This window comes from Nyctibius grandis, chromosome 3 (assembly GCF_013368605.1).
Source record: "Nyctibius grandis isolate bNycGra1 chromosome 3, bNycGra1.pri, whole genome shotgun sequence".
Classification (NCBI taxonomy): Eukaryota; Metazoa; Chordata; class Aves; order Nyctibiiformes; family Nyctibiidae; genus Nyctibius; species Nyctibius grandis.
Window position 1 is genome coordinate 27,176,105 of NC_090660.1, and position 20,979 is coordinate 27,197,083.

General features: G+C 36.4%; 1 protein-coding gene across 2 annotated transcripts in view; it reads left to right on the plus strand.

Annotated features, from left to right (window-relative positions):
* RETREG1 (reticulophagy regulator 1) overlaps positions 1-20,979 on the plus strand; it is a 69,112-nt gene that overhangs the window by 42,068 nt on the left and 6,065 nt on the right. The window contains exons 1-6 of one of the 2 annotated variants that reach the window (XM_068395727.1): positions 685-906; positions 13,614-13,740; positions 15,531-15,615; positions 16,174-16,311; positions 18,128-18,192; positions 19,347-19,473. In XM_068395727.1, the coding sequence (XP_068251828.1) occupies positions 872-906; positions 13,614-13,740; positions 15,531-15,615; positions 16,174-16,311; positions 18,128-18,192; positions 19,347-19,473 (577 nt within the window). In that variant the 5' untranslated portion in view covers positions 685-871. Of the gene's footprint in view, positions 1-684; positions 907-13,613; positions 13,741-15,530; positions 15,616-16,173; positions 16,312-18,127; positions 18,193-19,346; positions 19,474-20,979 lie in introns of those variants that run through there. The other variant, XM_068395726.1, reaches the window with a different exon arrangement.

Consider the following 20,979-nt stretch of genomic DNA (forward strand, 5'->3'; position numbering starts at 1 on the left):
CCCTGTCATGCACGCAGCAAAAAGCCATAGGAGGAAACTGAATTTGTCAATTCACCTGAGGTTGTTTACAGAGGCATTCGAAATATTTTGGCAGAAAACCTTCTCCTGTTGGCATACTTTTATTTACTTTTTCAGTACAATTTGCTGGTATCCCTATGCTAGCGGAGACTGCTTGTGGCAGACAAGCTTGGAATCGGAACTTAAAACCAATGCAATTAACCTTTATTGAAAACTCGTCTTCCTATTCCTTATTTTAAAAGAATTGCTAAGTTGGGTTTTTTTTAATCTGTGAATTTAGTCAATGGAGAAAATTTTGCTTCTTCTGACAGCTTGTGACTGACACTTTGTGGGGAGGAAAAAAAGGATATTTTTAGAGTTAGAGTAAGCTCTTTGCTCTTGATTTTTAAGCACGTTACTTTAAAGTTTGTGTCATTTAGCTTCCTATCATTTTAGTTGCTGCTCACTTACACCTGAGAACATGGGAGATGTTGAGGAAGATTTCCAGTGGAAGCAGAAAAATAAAATGTACTAACTGGGTGGTGATTCTCCCTCACATGACCAGAAGAAAAAACCCCACTGTTTTCCTTTTGGCTGTGCTTGCTACTAAACACCCTGTCATAGTGTGTGAGGTGAGTCACGACTTGTTTATTTATAGCCTTGGCCAATCAAAGCCGAACGCTCTGAACTTCATTCAAGACCAGCAGGCACTTAGGATGTCTTGTAAACATTTGCTCTCTGAGCAAGGAGTGCTCTTCGCAGCAGCAACCAGGAGAGGTGCCCCGGTTGTCGCTTCTAAAACACAAAACAGACTAGAAGACCGTTGCCTGGATTATCTAGATTGGTAGAGAGAGAATTCCTATTTACATCTGAAATGCCAGACAGTGAGGATCTGGGACAAGATGAAAGGTACTGTACGTTGATTCTGATGGCCTTCTCGTGCAGCGCACTATGGACCGAGGCTTCATGTAATTAATCTGTGTGTGCTCCTGAGTTCTCAGCCTAAGATCAGTTTTCTCTGAGTTGTAACATCATCTAATTCTTGAGGGGTTTGCCTCTAATGCTAACCTAAGGCTTCTTAGGAGAGAAGTATTAGATCTGAATGTCTGCATAGAGGTTAAATGGTACAGCTCTTCTGTATTTCTTAGACTAAATCTGAAGGGAAGAAAATACTGGGTGGTTTCTACCTAGTCACTTTTCCCAACCATGGGACAACTTACAAGCCTCAAAATGTCAGAGACACAAATAGTTTAGTCGGAGCCACGTTACTGACAGAACCATAACTCATTACTCTGAGATAGGTCACTGTGTCCCTTTGAGGTATGCCTGTCTTTCTGAAGTTTAACTTTTATCTTAAGTAGCTTATAAAACCACTGGTCAGGACAAGAAGAAAGTAGTCGGATCTAAAACTTAATAACAATTTAAAAAATACTATTTTCTCAAATATGATCCAGCACATTCCTATGAAGTAAATCCACAAATTAAATCTAGCTAAATAGACAGATTTTAAAATAGATGTTATTGATGTTTCGCTATGACAGAGTTTATAATCTAGGTTTCTTAAAGTCCACGTGGTCTTTCCATAGTTGCAGTTTTTACTGTCTTGATGATAATCAAAATGTTGGCTCTAAAATGGTGTTAATGAAATACTTGATATTGCAAAAAAAAATTGTCATGTATGTAGAAATAGACTTTTTTTTTTTTAGAAGTTAGTTAACAAATGCCAGAGCATAGATGCAATTTTAAGAAATTGCAAGAATCAGAAGTGAGCATTTCATTGTGGCTTTGGATTTGATTTCTTCTAGTTAGATTTAAATTTGAGCATTTATGTGGATGCTTTTCCAATATGTATGTCAATGTGTTGTTGTAAGATAGATGAAATACAGAAGATATGTCTGGTTGTTGTAGATCAGTATATTCAGGCATGGTCACCTAATTGGATGAGCGTGGGTGAACAGATCCCCAGTGGCATAATTGGGTCTTTGCAAGGGTGGGGTCACCTACACATTTCCGTTTGCAGGGATCGAAGTTGTGCCCTATATATGACATAGATTAAAAGTAATTGTAGTAGTAGGTAGCATTTTTTTCTTTTTCTTTTAAGGAAATATTGGCTCATTACCGATAGCCACCAAAGTGTTAATTGTTACTTATTAAAAAATGTTTAGCTGGATCTCCAATTTGTTAAATTGTATATTTTTCAATACAGGAAAACAGCAATATGCATGACACAGTAAAAACGGAGGTTTCAGATCATAATCACCTTTTTTTTTTCTTTTGAATCAATTTTATAAAAGATATGTATCATGTCCTTCTTTCAAAATGTGTTGTGTTTTTTTTTAAATCAAGATAGGAGAAAATCTTACCAGCTGAGAAGAAGAATAACTTTGGAAAAAAAAAGTATTTCAAAATGCTGAATGGGGGGTGGGGGGAGCAGCAGTGTTTGCTAATATGTAAAAGGATGCAATTGGTATGCAAAGCATACAAGCTTTGTAATATCTAACTTCTGTTGTTCACAATTCTTTTCTCTGTAAAGGCATGTAAGAAGCTTTGGCAGTTAAACAGAAGTAATACTAGGCTTAAACCTCTAAGACTTCTTTTTTTAGGAATCAGTTGTTTTGTTGGGTTTTTTAAACAAAAAGGATGAATGTTTCTAAAGCAGCAACCTGAAAAAGCATTTCTGAAACTACCCTTAAATTAATTGGCCCTGATCGTAGTCCCTCATCCTTTGGTGTCTTTGCTATTGAGCAAAAAAGGTTTGAGAAAATAGTTTAATCAGAAGGTTCTGATTTTTTTCTGAAATTAATTTGCCTTTTTGTCTTGGTGGTAACAAATAGGATATAACTGGAGAACATTCCCACAGAAGTGCTAATGAGATTTGGTGGAGGTCAGAATTATTTTGATCCAAGTTAAACAAGAGGGAATACAAGGAGAAGCTATGGGAACTATACTGGAGCAATATGGGAGTTGTCCTGGAGCTATTCATTTTAGAATCACAAAAGAAGCGATAGTAATGTAAATGCACAGATAGTGGGGTAATTTTGAGGGCACACTGAATCACAGCTACTGCTTGATGTATTTAAAAAAGGAGGGCAGTGGTATTTTTGTGGAAGCTGTAGAATGATCTTTGTTCACTGATCGGTTTCAGTGCACTGCACTCATTGTAGCTCCTTCTCAGAAGCAAACAAATACTTCTTACATCCTCTTCCCTCTTGAGTTCATGTCCTACTTCACAAAATATGTAATATTGCATCACAAGGGTATTTCATGAACATTATAACATCATAGTTAAAGATGTGGCATTGGTAAATAGTCTGTTAGTCATACTGTGAATTTAAATTTATAATAAGCAAAGGAACATATGCACAAATACTTCTTAGTAAGGCTAGTAAAACAGCTAAGAGTTGTGAAGATTAGGTACCCACTCATGTCTTCTGTTTTGTTTTGTCATATGATCCTGGGTCGTAGCAGATCAAGAACAGGGAGGAAAGATGTGGTCAGAGGGCAATGATTGAAAACAGTTTAGCATAAGGACCGTATTTTCCCCCTGTAATTTTTTATCATCAGGTCCTCTATAGTTTTAGTGTAAGATAGTGTAATTTAGTTAAAAAAAAAAAAAATGACAACTCATGCGGAATCTAAGGATGGTCCAGAATGTCGAAAAGATACTGTGAATAATCGGTCCTGAAGTGGTGGAAGCTCATGGCTGTAGGTGCTTCAAAGAGATACTGATGTGTAACTTCCTCTATCAGAACAATGTCTGTGTTCTAATAGCTGTCACCTGCCTATTATTGAAAAGGATGGTGCACTAAACTGTTAGCCAAGAACATTTTATGACGTGAATAAAAATGGGAGAGAAAGCTACATTATTTTGAACCAGTTGATTTTGAACTACAGTCTTATAGTGCATGACCTTTCTCAGTATGTGCTTGGACTTAGAAAAATGGAGATCCAGTTTAAAGTCAAATCTGCATGTTATTTAATTACTCAAAGCATGTTGATTTGTAATTATATAAGAATATTTGTTTCTTCTGCTAGCAGTAGTTAATAAAGTGGAAAGTATTTGGTTTCCTTTTATGATTTAATTCAGCGCACAAAAGTAGGCAAGTGGTTAGCTCGTGCCAGGAGCTCTCAGCAGTGCAGTAATGCATCAAAGTAAATGATCACCTGCTCATATAAAATACATTAAAACCCATTGAAAAAGAGTCAGAATGAATTCCGCAGAGAGTTAAAGCCACCTTGTAATATTACACAAAAAAGCCATTTTCATGTTTTTGCAGGTTAAAAGTATTCTTTGTCTGGCACTTGAAAATCCAGTTTTCCTTTTTTGTGCAACTGCTCTGCAACTCAAGGAATGCTCAGCTCATCTTTCCTAGCCGTTTGACTTTGAGAGGCCTTGAACTACAAGTATCCCAGCTGAAGAATGTGGAGGCTGAAGGAGGAAAATTAATTGATTTTGTGAAAAGGGTTTAAAAGAGTTGTCTTTGCAGGAGAAAAATAAATGTGAAAGAATTGCTTCCAACAGCTGGGCAGAGCTGTTTGAAGTTCTGCAAACAGAACTTTACACTCCTGTTGATAGAAACAAGGCTTCTTTACTTTTCTGTACTAAAATAGTGCAATAAAAATGTCTCCTTTGCATCACCAGTTTCTATTAGGAATGGGAAGCTGACCTGGAAGATCCCAGCACTTGTACTGTCTAGGTAAAAAGAGAACAGCAGGTAGTAATAGCATTATAGTCTTTGCTAAACAGAAAGCGAGTCTATAATAGTATTTATGTGGCACTGAAACACTCAATTTTCATGCAAATAGACGTTTAAAAGATCTACGCTTGTTGACTAAGTCATGGCTTTGGACTGATAGCATTTGACTATCAGATCACGTTTCACATTTTGAATGACCTCGAACTGGAGTAGCTCGTGTTCTTCTCAGGGCAGCTGGACAAGAGCAGCACGGGTCAAAGGAAGGGTTTCCCATGAGAGCTGACCTATCAGTTTGCTTAGAAGAGTCCGTCTAGAGGAGCTGGACAATGAAATGCCCCAAATTTAGTTGGAGGATATTTTATTTATTTTAGCAGGACTTTCAGCAAAAAGTGACAACATTTAGGACAATCTGCTGTGTTGAGGAACTTGTGTACTGGAATCACCTTCAAAAAAGTTGGGAGTTAACCAGTTTGTATCTGATCAGCTAAAGAAAGACAATATAGCTCCTTATTAAGACTTGATAAGATGACTGCTGTTATACTTGAATAGAAGAAATGAACACATCCTCTCCAAAATAAAATCCTGGTAGTAATGTTTTTTTGTTGTTTTGGGTTTTTTTAAGCAACCTGTAGGACGAGATTAGTTCCCCATCCCTTTGGAGAGCACTCAAGTGTGTTTTTATAACAATAGGATTGCTTTCATTTTCAGAAAAGTTTATTCTTGACTAGTAATATAAGAAAAAAAAAACCCCATCATTTATGGGATTGATATTGTTTAGCAGCACAGTAGTGGTAAAATGTTCCCATGTCAGTTGAAGAGAAGAAAATACCATTATGACTTTAGTTTAACACACTGTGCAAGAAGCATGTAGAGTCGGGGATGAAAGGTTATATTATGTTTTCTTGAAAGTCACATGTCCTGACCAGTCTGCTGTGCAATCCATTGAGAAAAACACATCCAGCCTCATCAAATGCTGATGATTTAAACATATTTCTTTTACAGTAATATTACTGAAAAACATTCTTGGTCAAGAAATAAAACGGGCATGCATGTTACAGAAAGCTGTGAAATAAGATCATTTTTCAGCTTTTTATTGCACACCTTCCCCTGGAAAAAACAGTAACAGCAAATTGGACTGACTCACTGTTAATAAAAGCACAAAATTGAAGTGTCAGATGAAGATAGATGAGGTCAGAAAGCAAACACTTTGAAAGCTTGAGAAGCAATGTTGCACAGTATTAACAGAGTTCATTTAGTTCTTAGAAATTATGTATTTGAGCTACAGGAGAGATGATAGAGGAGATTTTTGTATTGGGAAGTGTTGTTAGTTACTCTTTAAGGTAGATAACTACATTCGCCACCTTCAATTTAAAAACAAAATCTGTCTAACTTTGTAAATCTTGGGATCTTTGTAGATCCCAAGTGTGCCCAAGCCTTAACGTTGAAGGGATGTCAAATGTGATCGGTTAAAGGATGTTTACCACAGTATTACATGTTGGTGAAAGCCTAAACCTGTGCAGTGCCCATAGATTAGCAATGGGAAATAACGAGCATATGGATATCTACAAGCTGGAGAGATTTCTATTAGAAAAGCTTTGTAGAATTTGTAGCAAAAAGGTTGTAAATGAAGATTCTCCCTAAAGTTTGCGAACAGAGTGTATTTCTGGATGCTTCCTGTGTTCCTCGTTCTTTCAGTGTCACAGCATCCTTTCGTGGAACTCTTTGAAGCAAGCAGGATTTTACATGGTGCCCCAGTGATTCATTTAAATTGCAAGTCTTGTTGACTTGGTCATAGCCACATGACACAAATATAATTATTTTAGTATACTTAACGATTGCATAGGATCCAAAAGTGGCACAGGATAAAGCACAATTCTACATAATCATCTTTTAAATTAGCCACGTAGCTCATTAAGATGCTACGCTGTGAGTTCAGTGGTGCTTGCTGTTGTGTCTTTCCACATAGCGCACGTAACATTCACAAATTTGTTACACTGTATTACAATAAGGGTAATCAATATTGCATTGTTTTCTACCACACAGTTCAATAGTAGATGTCAGAGGTTTTGCTATTGGTACTTAAATACACTTAACTGTAAAAATGTGCTTTTTACACTATTTAATATTTTGGAGAGAGAGAGGGATAGTTATTTTCATTCTGAGTATATGATCACCTGAAATTTACATGTAAAAAAAATTTAAAATGTTTTTCACAAACTTTTTTTGTCTAAATACTGTTTTATATCTATTATCTCTGTACTGGAATAATTTAGATGACAAATTTTAAGGTATTTTTTTGGCAAACGTCTTCAGGTATAAAATGTTTGTTTCAAAGAAGGGCAACTGCATCATCATAATCACTGCCTTCGGCACTGTGGTGATTCCTTTCCTCACAGGAGAGACCTGTGAAAGCTCTGAAAAGGTAAACTTGCTTGACTGGCGTTTGCTAACAGTTTACACACTTGATTTCATTTGGTCAAGTTTCATACTTAACTCCTGGTTGCCTATGAGGTTTGACCTTAGGTACCCACATCCCTTACAGCTGCAACATTCTATGAGCTCTAGATATTACTTTTTAAAAGACTAAAAAAAAAAAAATACAATGACTACAGAAGAATAGAAAATGTATTACCTATATTTTGATTTACATATCTTTGGGAATGTAACTTTAAGCTCTTCCACCTTGACTAATACATTCTAAGTTACCCTTAAAATTACAGAGTCTGCACAGGATTCAAGCGTGTGTGGTTACAGTTGGGAAATCAAGAAGGTTTAGAAACTCTATAATTACTAACTCTTTGTTTATGTAGGTGCGATCCTTCAGATCCACCACACCACAGTGTACCCTGTCACTGCTGCAGTTCCCAGTAGCATATCTACGTGAAGATACATATAAAACTGTGTACACATAATTAAAAAAAATCCAACACATCACGAAGAGATCTTTAAACCAGTAACATGAGAGCTACTGACCTTTCTGAGAGAAATGTGACAGGGCTTTGCTTGAACAGATGTCTAGATACAAAATGAGAGCATGACACCATCAGTCATTTTTAGAGAATGTAATGCCACTGACTCTTCTGGCCAGAGTCCGTGAGTGTGATGGGTTGAAGCATCTGGGGCGGGAGGGTGTTTTGTGGTGTTTTTTTTGCAGCTACTAGGTAACAGTTTATGTATTTGCTCAGTTTTAGAAATGATGCAGTAGGTAGTCAAAAGGATAGGAGTAATCAGTTTTCTCTCTGAACACCTTCAACCTTATTGACAGTAGTTTTAGAATAGAAGTGTGATACTTTATATCAAACACGGGATAAGTCATGGGAGCATAAAACTTTATTCTTTCTAAATTGCACACAAAAACCTTTGAAGGTGTTGAGAGAGAGTTGGCTGCTTCTGTCACCAAAGGAGCACCTTGACGGGAGTCCCAAAAGCTGTTTTGGCAGGAAGTATAGGGTTCACATTTAAGTCATTTATTAAGGTACTAATATTATGCTGAAGTAGTTTTTTATGTTCGTGGTTGACTGATGTCATAGTCATGCACTCCACATTCATCATCTACATCACTTCACGTATCTTCTTTTTTTTCTTTTTGTCTTTAAATGTGATCATTGAAAAAAGAATTTGTCTGGAGTATGCATTGTTATGTGCCTGTCAGCTTTTGATCTAATGCAGGTTTAATGTTTATCTCTGATTCTACAAGGGCATGACATAACCTCTCTATCTGTGCGTTCATACAACTATACGTTGTACCTGCTTTCTTTCTCGCTCCCCTTTCACCAGGATCTGTGTTGCTGCCCCCTGGTTCCAGCCCTCTGGCCTCGGGGTAATACTGCTGCTCGAGTGGGCTCTGGGGACAAGGGACAGGGGGGACAGATGTTACCAGGGCTGGCAGTTGTTGGGAGGTGTGAACAAGAAGAGGCAGCATGTGCATCTGATTGTCGTGCTGAAGATCAGCAAGCTGACTTCCTTACACCTCTACTTGCTTAAGATCAGAACAAGACTTGAAAATAGTCTCTAGTGTTCCTTGTAAAAGAAAAACGTGTGGCTGTAGTAGAACTGACAAAGGTGTCTCATGATTTCTAGAAAGTGCCAAGTATTCTTTTGGGGAGCAAGCTTAATAGTGGGTTTGTAATGTTTTCAAGCAAACTTCACCTGTACCATCCACTCTTCATGTTTGGCTGCTTCTTTGTCAATGCACCACATGCAGACCATGTGACCAAAACATCTAGCAATACATTTTTATCTGCACAGCAGCTCATACTTTCAACGTCTTTTAAACTTGGTGAAAGAAAGCATTAACAACCAGGAGAAGCAACTCCAGAGAACTTTCCCTGCAAATGTGCCATTTTTCTGTATAATTTGCATGTTTGCTTTGAATTCTTATTAGTTATCCCAGTGTGCCTTGTTGTATCTCTTCCTCTTTAATCTATATTGTCTTTATATTGGTGGTTAGCGTATATGAAAATAGTTTGCATTATTATTTTAGTTTACGCTTTCATCTTTTCCCCCCCATTTTTGCAATTACCTTAAAGTTAGTAAGCCAACTATCTACAATTGTCCTATGTATTTTAAAGCTCTGTTTTGACAGTAGGCATTCGGCCTGTTTTCTCTTTGTGCTTCCATGAAGTTCCACTTTGATTGTCAACAATTTTAAGTAAAGGATAGGAGTAAAGTCTGCAAAAGGATTTTGTAATTCAGAATACTGTCATAATAGTAGTTTTCAACACTAGAATAAACAGGCAACTCTTAAAATATGTATTATTAATGCTGCAGAATGGTTTACAAAAGCTGGAAGCAATGTGTCTTTAAGGAGAGTAGCTTATCCATAAAAATTGCAGTTCTCATAAGACAAAACCCTTGTATACTACTTTTCTCAAGCTGCTAATCATCAGAGAGGATGGAAATTGAAATCGCTGTTGTGGATGGGAGGCGGACAAAAAGTTCTGTGTAACTTTGCTAATCCCTCCCGCTGGGTTCCTGCAGTGTTCTTCATGAGCTATTTAATGGTTTTGTTTACGTCCTCTGTCAGAGGCAAATACCTGCATGCAGTGCCATGCATGGCTGGAAAATACGTGGCATGTTCTCAGTCTTAGAAAATTCACCTAGTCCAAAACATGAGACTCTCATCCTGTGCATGTCAGGTACACTGGTTTAAATTGTTTTTTGTTTTTTTCTCGAAGGGGGGAAAATAAATCCTCACCCTGAATATTTTGTAATGTAAGAGGAAATCACACTACTGCAATACTATAAATACTACACTATAATAAATAATATAATAGGGCAACAGTGTGAGTTTTGCACTTTAATCAGTTTTACACCATGGTTGAAATACTAGTTTTTCTTTAAGTCACGTTCTGTGCTCCACTGTGCATACGATAGTTTGAATATGAATCCCCCATGTATGCTATTTATGTTCTGTGTGAAATGGCTCCCAAACCTTGCCCTAATACCAGTGTTGCTGTGTCACCACCTCGTGGTGAAGTTGCTGTACGGTAGTTAAATATAGGTATAGAGAAAGATTAAGTTTGTCCATGTGTGTAAATAGACATTTCTGATGGAAAGTATTCCTGATTTTTACAAAAATGAAGCTGCTCAGACCAAGTATCTAAAACCAGGAAAAGATGGTTAATCTCCATTATGTTAGGAAAGCTGCTTCCAAGTAATCAATATGTCTGCAGCGCAACAGAAAAGACAGTATGTAACATTCCCATGTAGAATAAAAGCGCGTATTGTGTGTGGGAGAAGATGACTTATTCCTGGCTTAGATATAAATATGTAAAAATTCACAAATTTAAATGTGGACAGCACTTGGACCAAAGCGTGCAGTTCAGCATAGGCCCAAAATATTTGTATCCTGTGTGTTTAGGAGAAATGAGAGCAGTAATTTATAATTTTAAGAAAAAGTGGCTTTAGACCTTGCTGAATTGGATGTCAGACATCATGTCTGGGGTTTGGCTGAAATGTTAAAGATTGTAAGGAGAACTTAAGTTTGGTGTTCTTTTGCTGAGACATTGGATTTGAAATTCAGAGTTTGCTTTCTCCTTTTATCATAGCTTGTAAAATAGAAGTGACATATCTTTCGGGTTATACAATTGAAAATTTATAAATAGAGGGCTTTTTTAGTTGTAAAACAAAGTGAAATAGACATTTATATATATAGTTACTTATTATTTGCCTTGTTTTGTTATTAATCTGTGACCAGAAATCTGAGGTAATAATGTAATCCCAAACTTTTCTTTTCGTTTGATATTATAATGTAATAAACAGTGTGGGCTACATTATTTTACTTGCTATCATGATTCATTGATCAAAGCTTCTGCCTAATTTAGGCCACTTGACCCTTTTAATAACTGTCCCTTCAGTGCTGTTAGTATGTTTTGCATGCTGCCACGTGAGAGATCACTTCCCTTTCAGTGTAGCATCAGCATATAGCCCCAGCCCTACAAAGAGAAGTCAGAAGCTTATCTTCTTAGGAAAAATCAATATATCTCTTGTAGCCCAGTGCAATTATACACGTAACTGTCAAGTAAATAATTTACACAATTCATATCCGTTTTACTTCAACCGTTATCTCCTTGGGCTGTCTAAAGTAAACCAGTTGCGCTCACTAGAAAGATCTGCAGTGCAGTTCGCGGTGCAACTGGGGTGTGAGCTAATGTCCATATAAAAACATTACTGTACACTTTTGCTTTACAGACTGAAAAAGCCTATTTTGGTAGGGTTACGTTTGCTATATAGGGATCCACATCTGTTTTGAAAAGTGTTAGGTGTTAAGCAAATTAAAAAGCAGTACTGTAATTTGAAGTATGCACCATTATGTCTGTCACTTAAGGGAACAAAACTCCAAAGTAACGCCTGAGCCAGGAGTCTTGACAGCCTGTGGACATCAGAGCTGTTCTATGTGTGCATCGATATTGCCAGTGGCTCACAAAAATACAAACACATGTTCAAAAACTTTAAAATCTTCATGGCTTTCCTTATATCAGGAAATGAGAGACATTAACACATTCCTATCCTAAAACATAATGGTGCCTTGTTAGTAAGAATGAACAAGAAATCATAGCTGATAAAATACAATACAGCAAAGGCAGGGTATGCCTGAGTCCTCAGTAGAAAAGGTAGACAAAAGCAACCTACTAACCAGCTTTCAACTGAGAAAAGTCTGAATGCTCATGATGGTTTTTAACTTTTATAAAATGTGCCAGTAAAAATGACTAAGCAATCTGTTGTTGAACAAGGATAATACTAACGTGGAAGTTTTTAATCACTGCAGGTATTTTTACATGTGATGATAGATAATTTTTTTGTTAGTCTTATGTTCACTGAAAAAAAAATCAAAATTTCATATCTTGGTATTCCTAATATTAAAACGTATGTTTAAATGTTACTTTTGAGCACCAAATTCATACAGGGTGAAGTTTAAATAGCAAAAATCTCATCAGTCACTTACTGATGCTTGCTAAAATTTAAGTTGTCCCAGGGAACTATCAGAGGGCATTTGAATTCTGAATAACAAGAAGAACTGTTAACAGGGCCTTGTGGTGTTTTAGTAGCTAAACAGCAGAGCAATTATGTGGGAATACAAGTTGGCAGTTTGATCTGACAGTCTATGTGTATGTTCTTATTGCTACACATCAACGCTTGTACATTCATCTTTTTCATAATGCAGTTTTTGATTTATCCTGTAATTTGATCCACCTGTGACAAAACTTTACTATTAATGCAGTGATGCATTGGACATTTAATGGATTATGGGTCAGAGTAAAATGACTGTGGGATTGTTTATGGCTTACTTGCATTCACTCTGATCAAAAGTGTGTGTACTGAGGAGTGAATTATGTGAAAGGTAACTTTGTAAAACTGGTGCAGAATTTACTTTAGATTCTGAATATTTGCATGGTGGTACATCCATACTTTGTACCAGTTTGATTTTACATTGATTGGCCTGTCTGTGTTTTTCTTTCTTTCATTGTTTCATAAAACATCTTTGTTGTAGATGCTTTGTCTACTCCAAAAAGGTATATGATGTGATAATTTAAACTATATACTGTCTAAACTGATCAGCCCTAAATTAGATACGTATGCTTCCTCATGTTTTTCAGCAAATTTTTCAGTACAGTTGGTTTTTTATTTTATTAAAAGGACTGAATAGTAATAATCTAAGCTTCACAGAGTCACAGAATGGTTGGGGTTGGAAGGGACCTCTGGAGATCATCTAGTCCAACCCCCTGCCAAGGCAGGTTCCCCTAGAGCATGTTGCACGGGGTCGCGTCCAGGCAAGTTTTGAATATTTGAATACTTCAGAAACAATCCTTTCAATATGATAGAAAAATAAAAATTCAGTAAGGAAATTAATGTAAACATCAAGACTTCAAGAGCAATTTATTTTCTTCTACGTTGGATAACAATCTCTTAAAGATCATCATAGTTTTCAGAACAAAATGAAAAATAGAAACGAAAAAGCACAAGGATTATATGGATGAAATTAAATGTATTAATATGTATGGCCATCCTGTGGCAATGAAAAATACTGTGGTATATTTTTTCAGAAAAAAACTAATATTAAGAAACAAGTTTGGGGTTCAGTTGCTTAATTTAGATTACAACTGTGCCTTGAACTCAGGTTTTTCATATGGCCAGAATGAATAAGCAGTAGTTTCTTCCATAATTGCTTGTATGGACTAAGAACTGCTACTACTGAACAGAATTTATTTGATGAAAAAAAATGGAATTAGCTCAATATAAAACATGTGGAAACAAGCAAAGGCATCTGCAGCATAGCAGCAGCCATTTGATCACTGGAAGCAATAGATTTACAACATTATTGGCTTGGAAGTTGACAGAACTTCCAATGTTTTCAACCAGTTTCACCTGTCATATGAGCTATAACCTTTGTTGGGTATTTTTGTTTGTTTCACTCAGCTGGAAAGTCATCAGTTCCAGGCAAGACTACAGACCCAGAATAAATCAGTGCATTTCAGAAACACTGATGAATTTATTTGTATTTCTTCAAGAAATGTCCCACTTCAAGGAACAAAACCCTGGCAAGGTAAGCACTCCCAAGTAAGATTAACAGTTTGGTGACACATTTAAAAAACAAACACCTGAAAAATAAAATACACATTACGATACATTCAGTCTTGAGTTTCTGCTAAGTTCTTCCTGTACAGAGCACAACTGGGTCATCAGTGAGCAAAGCTGCTCACAGTAAAAGTTTACAGCAGTATAGTCCCCCCGCTTACAGCTGGCTGGAACCTCACCAGTCATTCAATGGAAAGGAAATGTAAAACATCGCAAGTTTAAAAAAAACTTGGAAAAGCAGGAAAAGTACACAGTTCCTAAACATACACGGTTTTTTGCACATAATTTTAGTTTTCAGAAATAGCTGCATAAGTATTACATGATAGAAGAGAATCCTTCCTATTTTATTGGGATAAATTTCTTCTATACAGATACAGTTGTCTGGGGTTTTTTTACTGAAAAGACTGAGCTGGAGGACCCAGTTCATGAAGAGGCAAGCAAGAGTAAGGTTTTGTCTTTCCTACTAGGAAGAAGATTATTATGTAGTTCTACCCAAAAGTGAAGCAGCTTTCTTTTCCAAAGAAAAATATAAATAATGTAGAAGTATACCTTGGCAATAGTAGATTTCTTTTTTATACTTGTATTGCTAATTATAAAACTTTAAAAGGTGGTTAGGAGGGTTTCCGCCCCCCCCTTTTGACCTCAGTTAACTTTGCCACAGAATCTTTCATGGAAACAGGCCCTTCAGAATTAGCAAATGGGAAGTATGTAGTACCACACTCAAATATTAGGAGTTGAAACTGAAAATACATATGAGCAGCAGGATGAAACACATTTCAAAGATGTATAAATTATACAAAAAGAAATTATGTGTTTAGGATAATAAAGTTATATTTAAAAGAAGTAGGTGTATATTGAGGTAAGGAAACGCAGTATCAGTATACACTGTCCTGTAATTTTGTCATATAGTAACATGGCACAGTTACTGTATAAGATATACCTAATCTTGATTTAGAAAAGCTAATTTTGACAGCATATTTTCCTTTCTTTTTCCTGACCTCATTCTCTGAGCCATGTCATTATTTTACTGTTATAAGCAAATTAGGCACTGATGTTGTGTGCAAAATTTCTTGGAATTAACCATTTTATTGCAATTCAACTCCAAAAACAAATGGATTCTTTCTGTAAACTTTCAACAGAACAGTTCTGTGCTCAGCATTGTGCAGTTGTGAAAGATGCACTACATGTCTCGGTCACAGCAGAGGCTGAGTCTCGAGTTTTATGTTGAAAATTCAGCTCGGTCTTGTCGTTAAGGGGATGCTAGAGTAGCTAACAAGCATCAAGAGAATGCTTGCCAGCATATGAGAGAAAACAGCTTCACAAAGCAACACAACTGGAGAGAGAACTGTGCTCATCGGAAGGATTTTTTGCTTTTGTAAGCATACAGCAATACTTCAACTAGTGATCTGGGTTTTTTTTCTGCACAACAATTGTTTAGCCTTTTTTTGTGTAATGAAGGTGAAGTAATTTCTAGCAATTTTCACAATAACTATGAGCTTGTTAAACTTTTACAGAAAATGAATAAAAATAGCATATTTTTATAACAGAAGAGGGAGTACATCCTCTTCATTAGCCAAAATGAACTGTTTGATGGTTATTTGCACAAGAGTTAAAGTATTTCCTAATTAAAAAAAAAAAAACCTTCCATTTTCCACTGCATTCGAGATGTCATTTAGCATGCAACATTTTTCTTTTGCAAAATTACCTAAATGCTTAAACAGTGAAAGAGTTAATGGCCAATTTTCATGTTTTTGCCAGTTTTGCCTACTGGTCTGCAGTGTGTGTACATTTTTCACTGTCTTGGGAAGTTACATTCCTGGAGTTGTCCTTTCCTATGTCCTGCGTAAGTATAGTCTCTTTTTTCAGTCATAGTTTATGTATGTGGTTTGTTCATTATTTGGTCTCTGTATAGGGAGTATTTTTTTTTTTTATGTATATATACACACGGATGCATACACATATACATACGTAAGTGTAGGTGCTGACAAGTGCCTTTTGTTATATGGAAGTCAGCTTACAAGTTTTTTCAGCTTGTTGATTCTGGCACAATGTTGCATAGTCATGTTTCCCAGGTAGAGATATCAAAATCAGACTAAATCAAGATAATGATAAATGTTACAGTGGTCATAAGTTGTGCCTTACTGGAAGTAAAAAAGGTGTCAGTTGATATGAATACAATGGTATTTTCTACGATGAGTAGGAATGGCTCCTAGAAACTGGATTTGACATTAACAGTTTGTCTGACACAGGCATTTCACAGTGCTTTTTTATATAAAACTAATTGCATTATGTAAAATTAGTAGTTATCTTATGCAAATGCATTGTTTAATCTTTATTGAGTAACTTCTTATAAAGTAGTATTTCACTACAATTTTTCTTTCTGTCTTCATTTTTATCACAGTATTGTGTGCCTTTTTATGTCCCTTCCTTAAGTGCAATGAATTTGGACAGAAAGTGTGCAAGAAAATTAAGACTGTTCTGATGAAACTAGATTTTGGAATACTGGAATATATCAACCAGAAGAAAAAAGAGAGATCTGGTGAGTAATTAAGTATAGTCCCAAGTTATGTATTACTGTGTGCAGAGAAAATTTTATTCACCTTGCAGACAGTTTGATTTGTCCTGTGAAGCCAATTGTAAAGGTATTTCTTGCTTTGAACCTGGCTACCATTCTTAGCTTTATAAGGAGTGATAATGTATGTCAGATGTCTGGGTGTGGTAAAAAAAATATTTCGTGGAAGGAAACAAGGCAAGACTGATGGTTCTTTTCATACTTGATTAGATTTACTGCTTGTAGGTTTTCAGAAAAAAACTACTTGCTGTAAAGTGTGCAATGCTTATCTCTGTTTAGATAAGGCAAACTTATCCAGGAGAGAGACTCAGGAACACAAAATGAGTACATAACAGAATTTTAGTAAGAGTCTGAGGTCTGTTCCAGTATCTAAAACTGCCTTGTCTTCACTCCCAACAGCAACAAGAATTTGTTTTCTTCCCCAAATACTCTGTAAGCATTTAAGAATTGCAGTAGGATAGCAACTACAAATTAATTGAAGTTTTTAGTTAGAAAGGGGAGGAATCATTTTAAAACAAAATGTCACCTATCTCACCTGACATCTTTATAACATTGGAAACTTCTAGATTTTAAGTAATAAAGCTATTTCAAGAAAAATATTTCTATGAATGATGTTATCTTTAGTTTGCTTTTTGTGTGTGCTACAGTTTTGGTAATTAAACCATTGTAGTCACATTACTTGCAGGTAGCCTACCCTTTTTAGTCCGTGTTACATCAGTAGATTTCATATCTGCTTTAAAACATGCATTTCTTGTCACCGTTCATCATACAATGTGCTGTTCGTAGACACGAGAGGAACCATCTGCCTTTCCCCTTCTCTTACATATAATGCAGTAGTTGTTGGAAATAAGGAATAATGCATTGAAAATGATCTTTCATGTATTATTCTACCTTGTTCTACTTTTAAGGGAGACTAGCAGAGAGATCAGACTATCGTTTCATAAATTTCATAAGCCAGCACTGGGAAAATGGTTGAGGTTAGATTCATTCTTTCCTGCCTCTCACCCTCCAGTTTAGTTTAACCCAGACAAGTTCCCTGCCTTGCTTCACCACTTGGGTTCACCACACGAGTTCACAAACCCTTGAACTGGCACGAGAGAGGAGTACATTGCAGAAACAGGCCACCAAGAATAATATGACTGTGTGTTTCAGCTTATATTGGTTTAAAATATTCATGAGGCTGTTCTCAGAGAGAGAGAAGGGAGGAGGCGAAATTTGTGTCTCCGTTCACCTGTTAGGAACAGCATTCTACCAGACTTCGGAGGATGCCTTGTATGCATATTTGCATATAAATATCGCGCATGCAGGGGAACTGGGTGCAAAAAAGGGTTTTGGGAATGAAGATTACACACAATTATCCAGAAAATTGCATGTTCTGATGTAAAAGTAATGTGCTGTGATAACTACCCTGCCTATTTTAACAGTATGTTACAACTGTGCATTGTACCAGTGGTGTAGTTTAAAAGATAGATATACATTGCCAGGGAACATTATATTATGGTGAGCAACAGAGACTTCTGAAACTAAGTAAATAAATGTGTTGGAATGTATTTCAGAGCAACAATCTCTCTCCCGCTTTGGCTGCTGCACAATATATTTTGATAAGTATCTAGCCTCTCAGTCAGCCTTTTTTCCTCACCTTAGTAGCATATTACATAAATGATGCACTGTGTCAACAGGTGAAAGTTTACTGTACTACACAAGCTGTGTGACAGAGAACACACAGTGAACCTGGAAGTCCGTTGTCATGAGTAGGATAAAAAGAATTTTTTTTTTCTTTCAGAAACAGCAAAAACAAAACCCACAGAAGATGACAGTGAATTAGACATATCAGCCCTGTGTCCTAAGGTGACTTTTTTTCAGTCAGCCCTATCTTGCTTTTAAAATCTGTATAGGTAATGGAGAGTATCTAGACTGCTGTCTCTGTTTTCTGTGGAAGACTTTAACCTGCCCAGGAGGCTGTGTTCCTGAACTAAGCAGTACGCTTTAAAAGTGATTCATAGTCTCCATCTTTAGGCTTATACTAATTAACTTACTGCATTTGTGACTTCTGACCTTCAAGGTAATTGTATCTTTGGCCTGCTAAACTAAGAATGTGTTTATTTTGTATTGGCTGTGGAATGATTAAACTAGAATTTAATAGCAAAGGCAGCTTTTTTTCTTTATAACAGTGAAATTGCAGCTAATTTTTATCAAATTGAACTATAAAATGGAAATGTTCATAGAAAACCTATGTAATTTGTCAGATACTTGCATAATCACTTGTCTGGTCATTTTCAATGATAGTGTAAAACAGGATATTATCTATAAATATCTTTCTAGATATGTATGAGAGCACTCTGATCTCCTTTCTCTTTTAATATTCTAAATAACTGTATGGCAAAGGATTTTCCATTATAATCAGAACACTGGTTGATACAAAAAAAATTTGGATTTATACGAATTCTTATGCAATAGTGCATAGAGCCTGACTTTGACAGTGATCACTTTGAAGGTTTTTTATGTATTCTGGAAAAAAAAAATTATATCTCATGGGATAAAAATTTGTAGCTGATGTAATTGAATATTGTTGCATATATTTATAAAGGGTAATGATTTTATTATTTAGCTATTTTTTACTCTCTTTTAGATAAAGGGTTTTTTTTGATACATTTATGCATGTTTACAGTTTATGCATTGCTTTAGCTTTATATGTATTTTTGTATTTGCAGGCTCATTCTGCTTTCATCACAGTAGGATGTTACTTTCAGAATTAATAATTGGACTTTTCTATGCTTCTGTAGTGTAATACAGCTTTGAATTATTAAGAAGAGGGATGCTTCACTCCTAACTATTTTATACTCCAATTATTTTCATGTTTCTACAATTAAAGCTTAAGTAGGGGATGATTTATATTGCTATGACATGCAAGAGGCTTCTTTTTCAATATCTAAGCATTGGCTCTCTGTAGTGTGAATGTTTTGAGTTTAAGAATGCCATGTATGGGACTTCTTTATGTGTAGGTTAGTGCTGCAGTTGTTGCCAAAGAGCTGTCAGTGTCTGACACAGATGTATCAGAAGTATCTTGGACCGATAATGGGACCTTTAATTTATCGGAGGGGTATTCTCCGCAAACGGACACATCTGATGGTATGTAATGGCCTCATCTATTTCATCGATGAATTGCAGTCATGTAAGTTACCTGAAAACAGAGAATGGAGTGGAACATCTCCCTTATGAGGAGAGGCTGAGGGAGCTGGGTCTCTTTAGCTTAGAGAAGAGGAGACTGAGGGGTGACCTCATTAATGTTTATAAATATGTAAAGGGCAAGTGTCATGAGGATGGAGCCAGGCTCTTCTCAGTGACATCCCTTGACAGGACAAGGGGCAACGGGTGCAAGCTGGAACACAGGAGGTTCCGCATAAATATGAGGAAAAACTTCCTTACGGTGAGGGTGACTGAACACTGGAACAGGCTGCCCAGAGAGGTTGTGGAGTCTCCTTCTCTGGAGACATTCAAAACCCGCCTGGACGCGTTCCTGTGTGATATGGTCTAGGCAATCCTGCTCCGGCAGGGGGATTGGACTAGATGATCTCTCGAGGTCCCTTCCAATCCCTAACATTCTGTGATTCTGTGATTCTGTGAATTTGAGGACATAATTTTTGTTTGGTTGTTTTTTTCCCCCCTACAATGAATTTAAAATTAATTCCTGTGTTTATATCATTTTGGATACATCTTGTGTAAGAGCTGTCTTCATCTTAAAAATAATGAAGTACCTCCGTAAGCATCTAAATAAATAAGTAGTGGCAAGTAAAACCAACACATTCAATATATGCTGGACTTAGCGCTCTCTTCCGCCAAACCTTTTAAGGCTAGTAAACCTTTTAAGTTTGTCTCAGTGCTTATGTGGGTAAACTATATGAATAAAAGCTGAGGAAGAAAAAGTGAATACTTTGAATTGATAAACAGCCATTAAAGAAAGCGTTATTAGGTTTCGTTACTAGAATGCTGATGAAGACAGCCAGCAAGGAGCCTAAATAAGACGTGAAGACTAAGACTAGGAAAAGATTCTCAAGCACTTGTCTTGGTCTTGACCAGATCTTGCAGCTCTTACTTTTTACAGACGAAGCTTTCAGTTAGAACTTTGCCTGAATAAAGATTAAGGACAACAGTAGGCTGGTGTAATCTTGTCAGTGGATTTGTTGCTCTGCTCATCTTACATTTCTCCTCTTCTAGGAGAACGTTCACTGAAAAGGACAAGTAGGGTGATATTACTTATCATCATTATAAAGGCCAGATTAATAATTTAAATTATTTTGTTAATATTTCAAGTTGTAAATAGACAGCATTGTACAATTGCAGAATCGTAAGTTGGAATGAGCCTTTGTCATTCATCTCATCTAACCTCCTGTTCAAAGCAGGTTCAACTCAATGAAGGTGGTCAGGGCTGTGACCAGGTGAATTTTGAGCATCTCCAACGGTAGAGATCAATATTTGATCACCCTCATGGTGAAAAAGTTTTTCCTTATACCGAGTCAAAATTTCTCATATTCGCGGTTGTGTTAATTTACTCTCATCCTTCCACTGTGCACCTCTAAGAAGAGTCAGGCCCCATCTCCTCTATACCTTCCCATTAGATAATTAAAGACAACTATG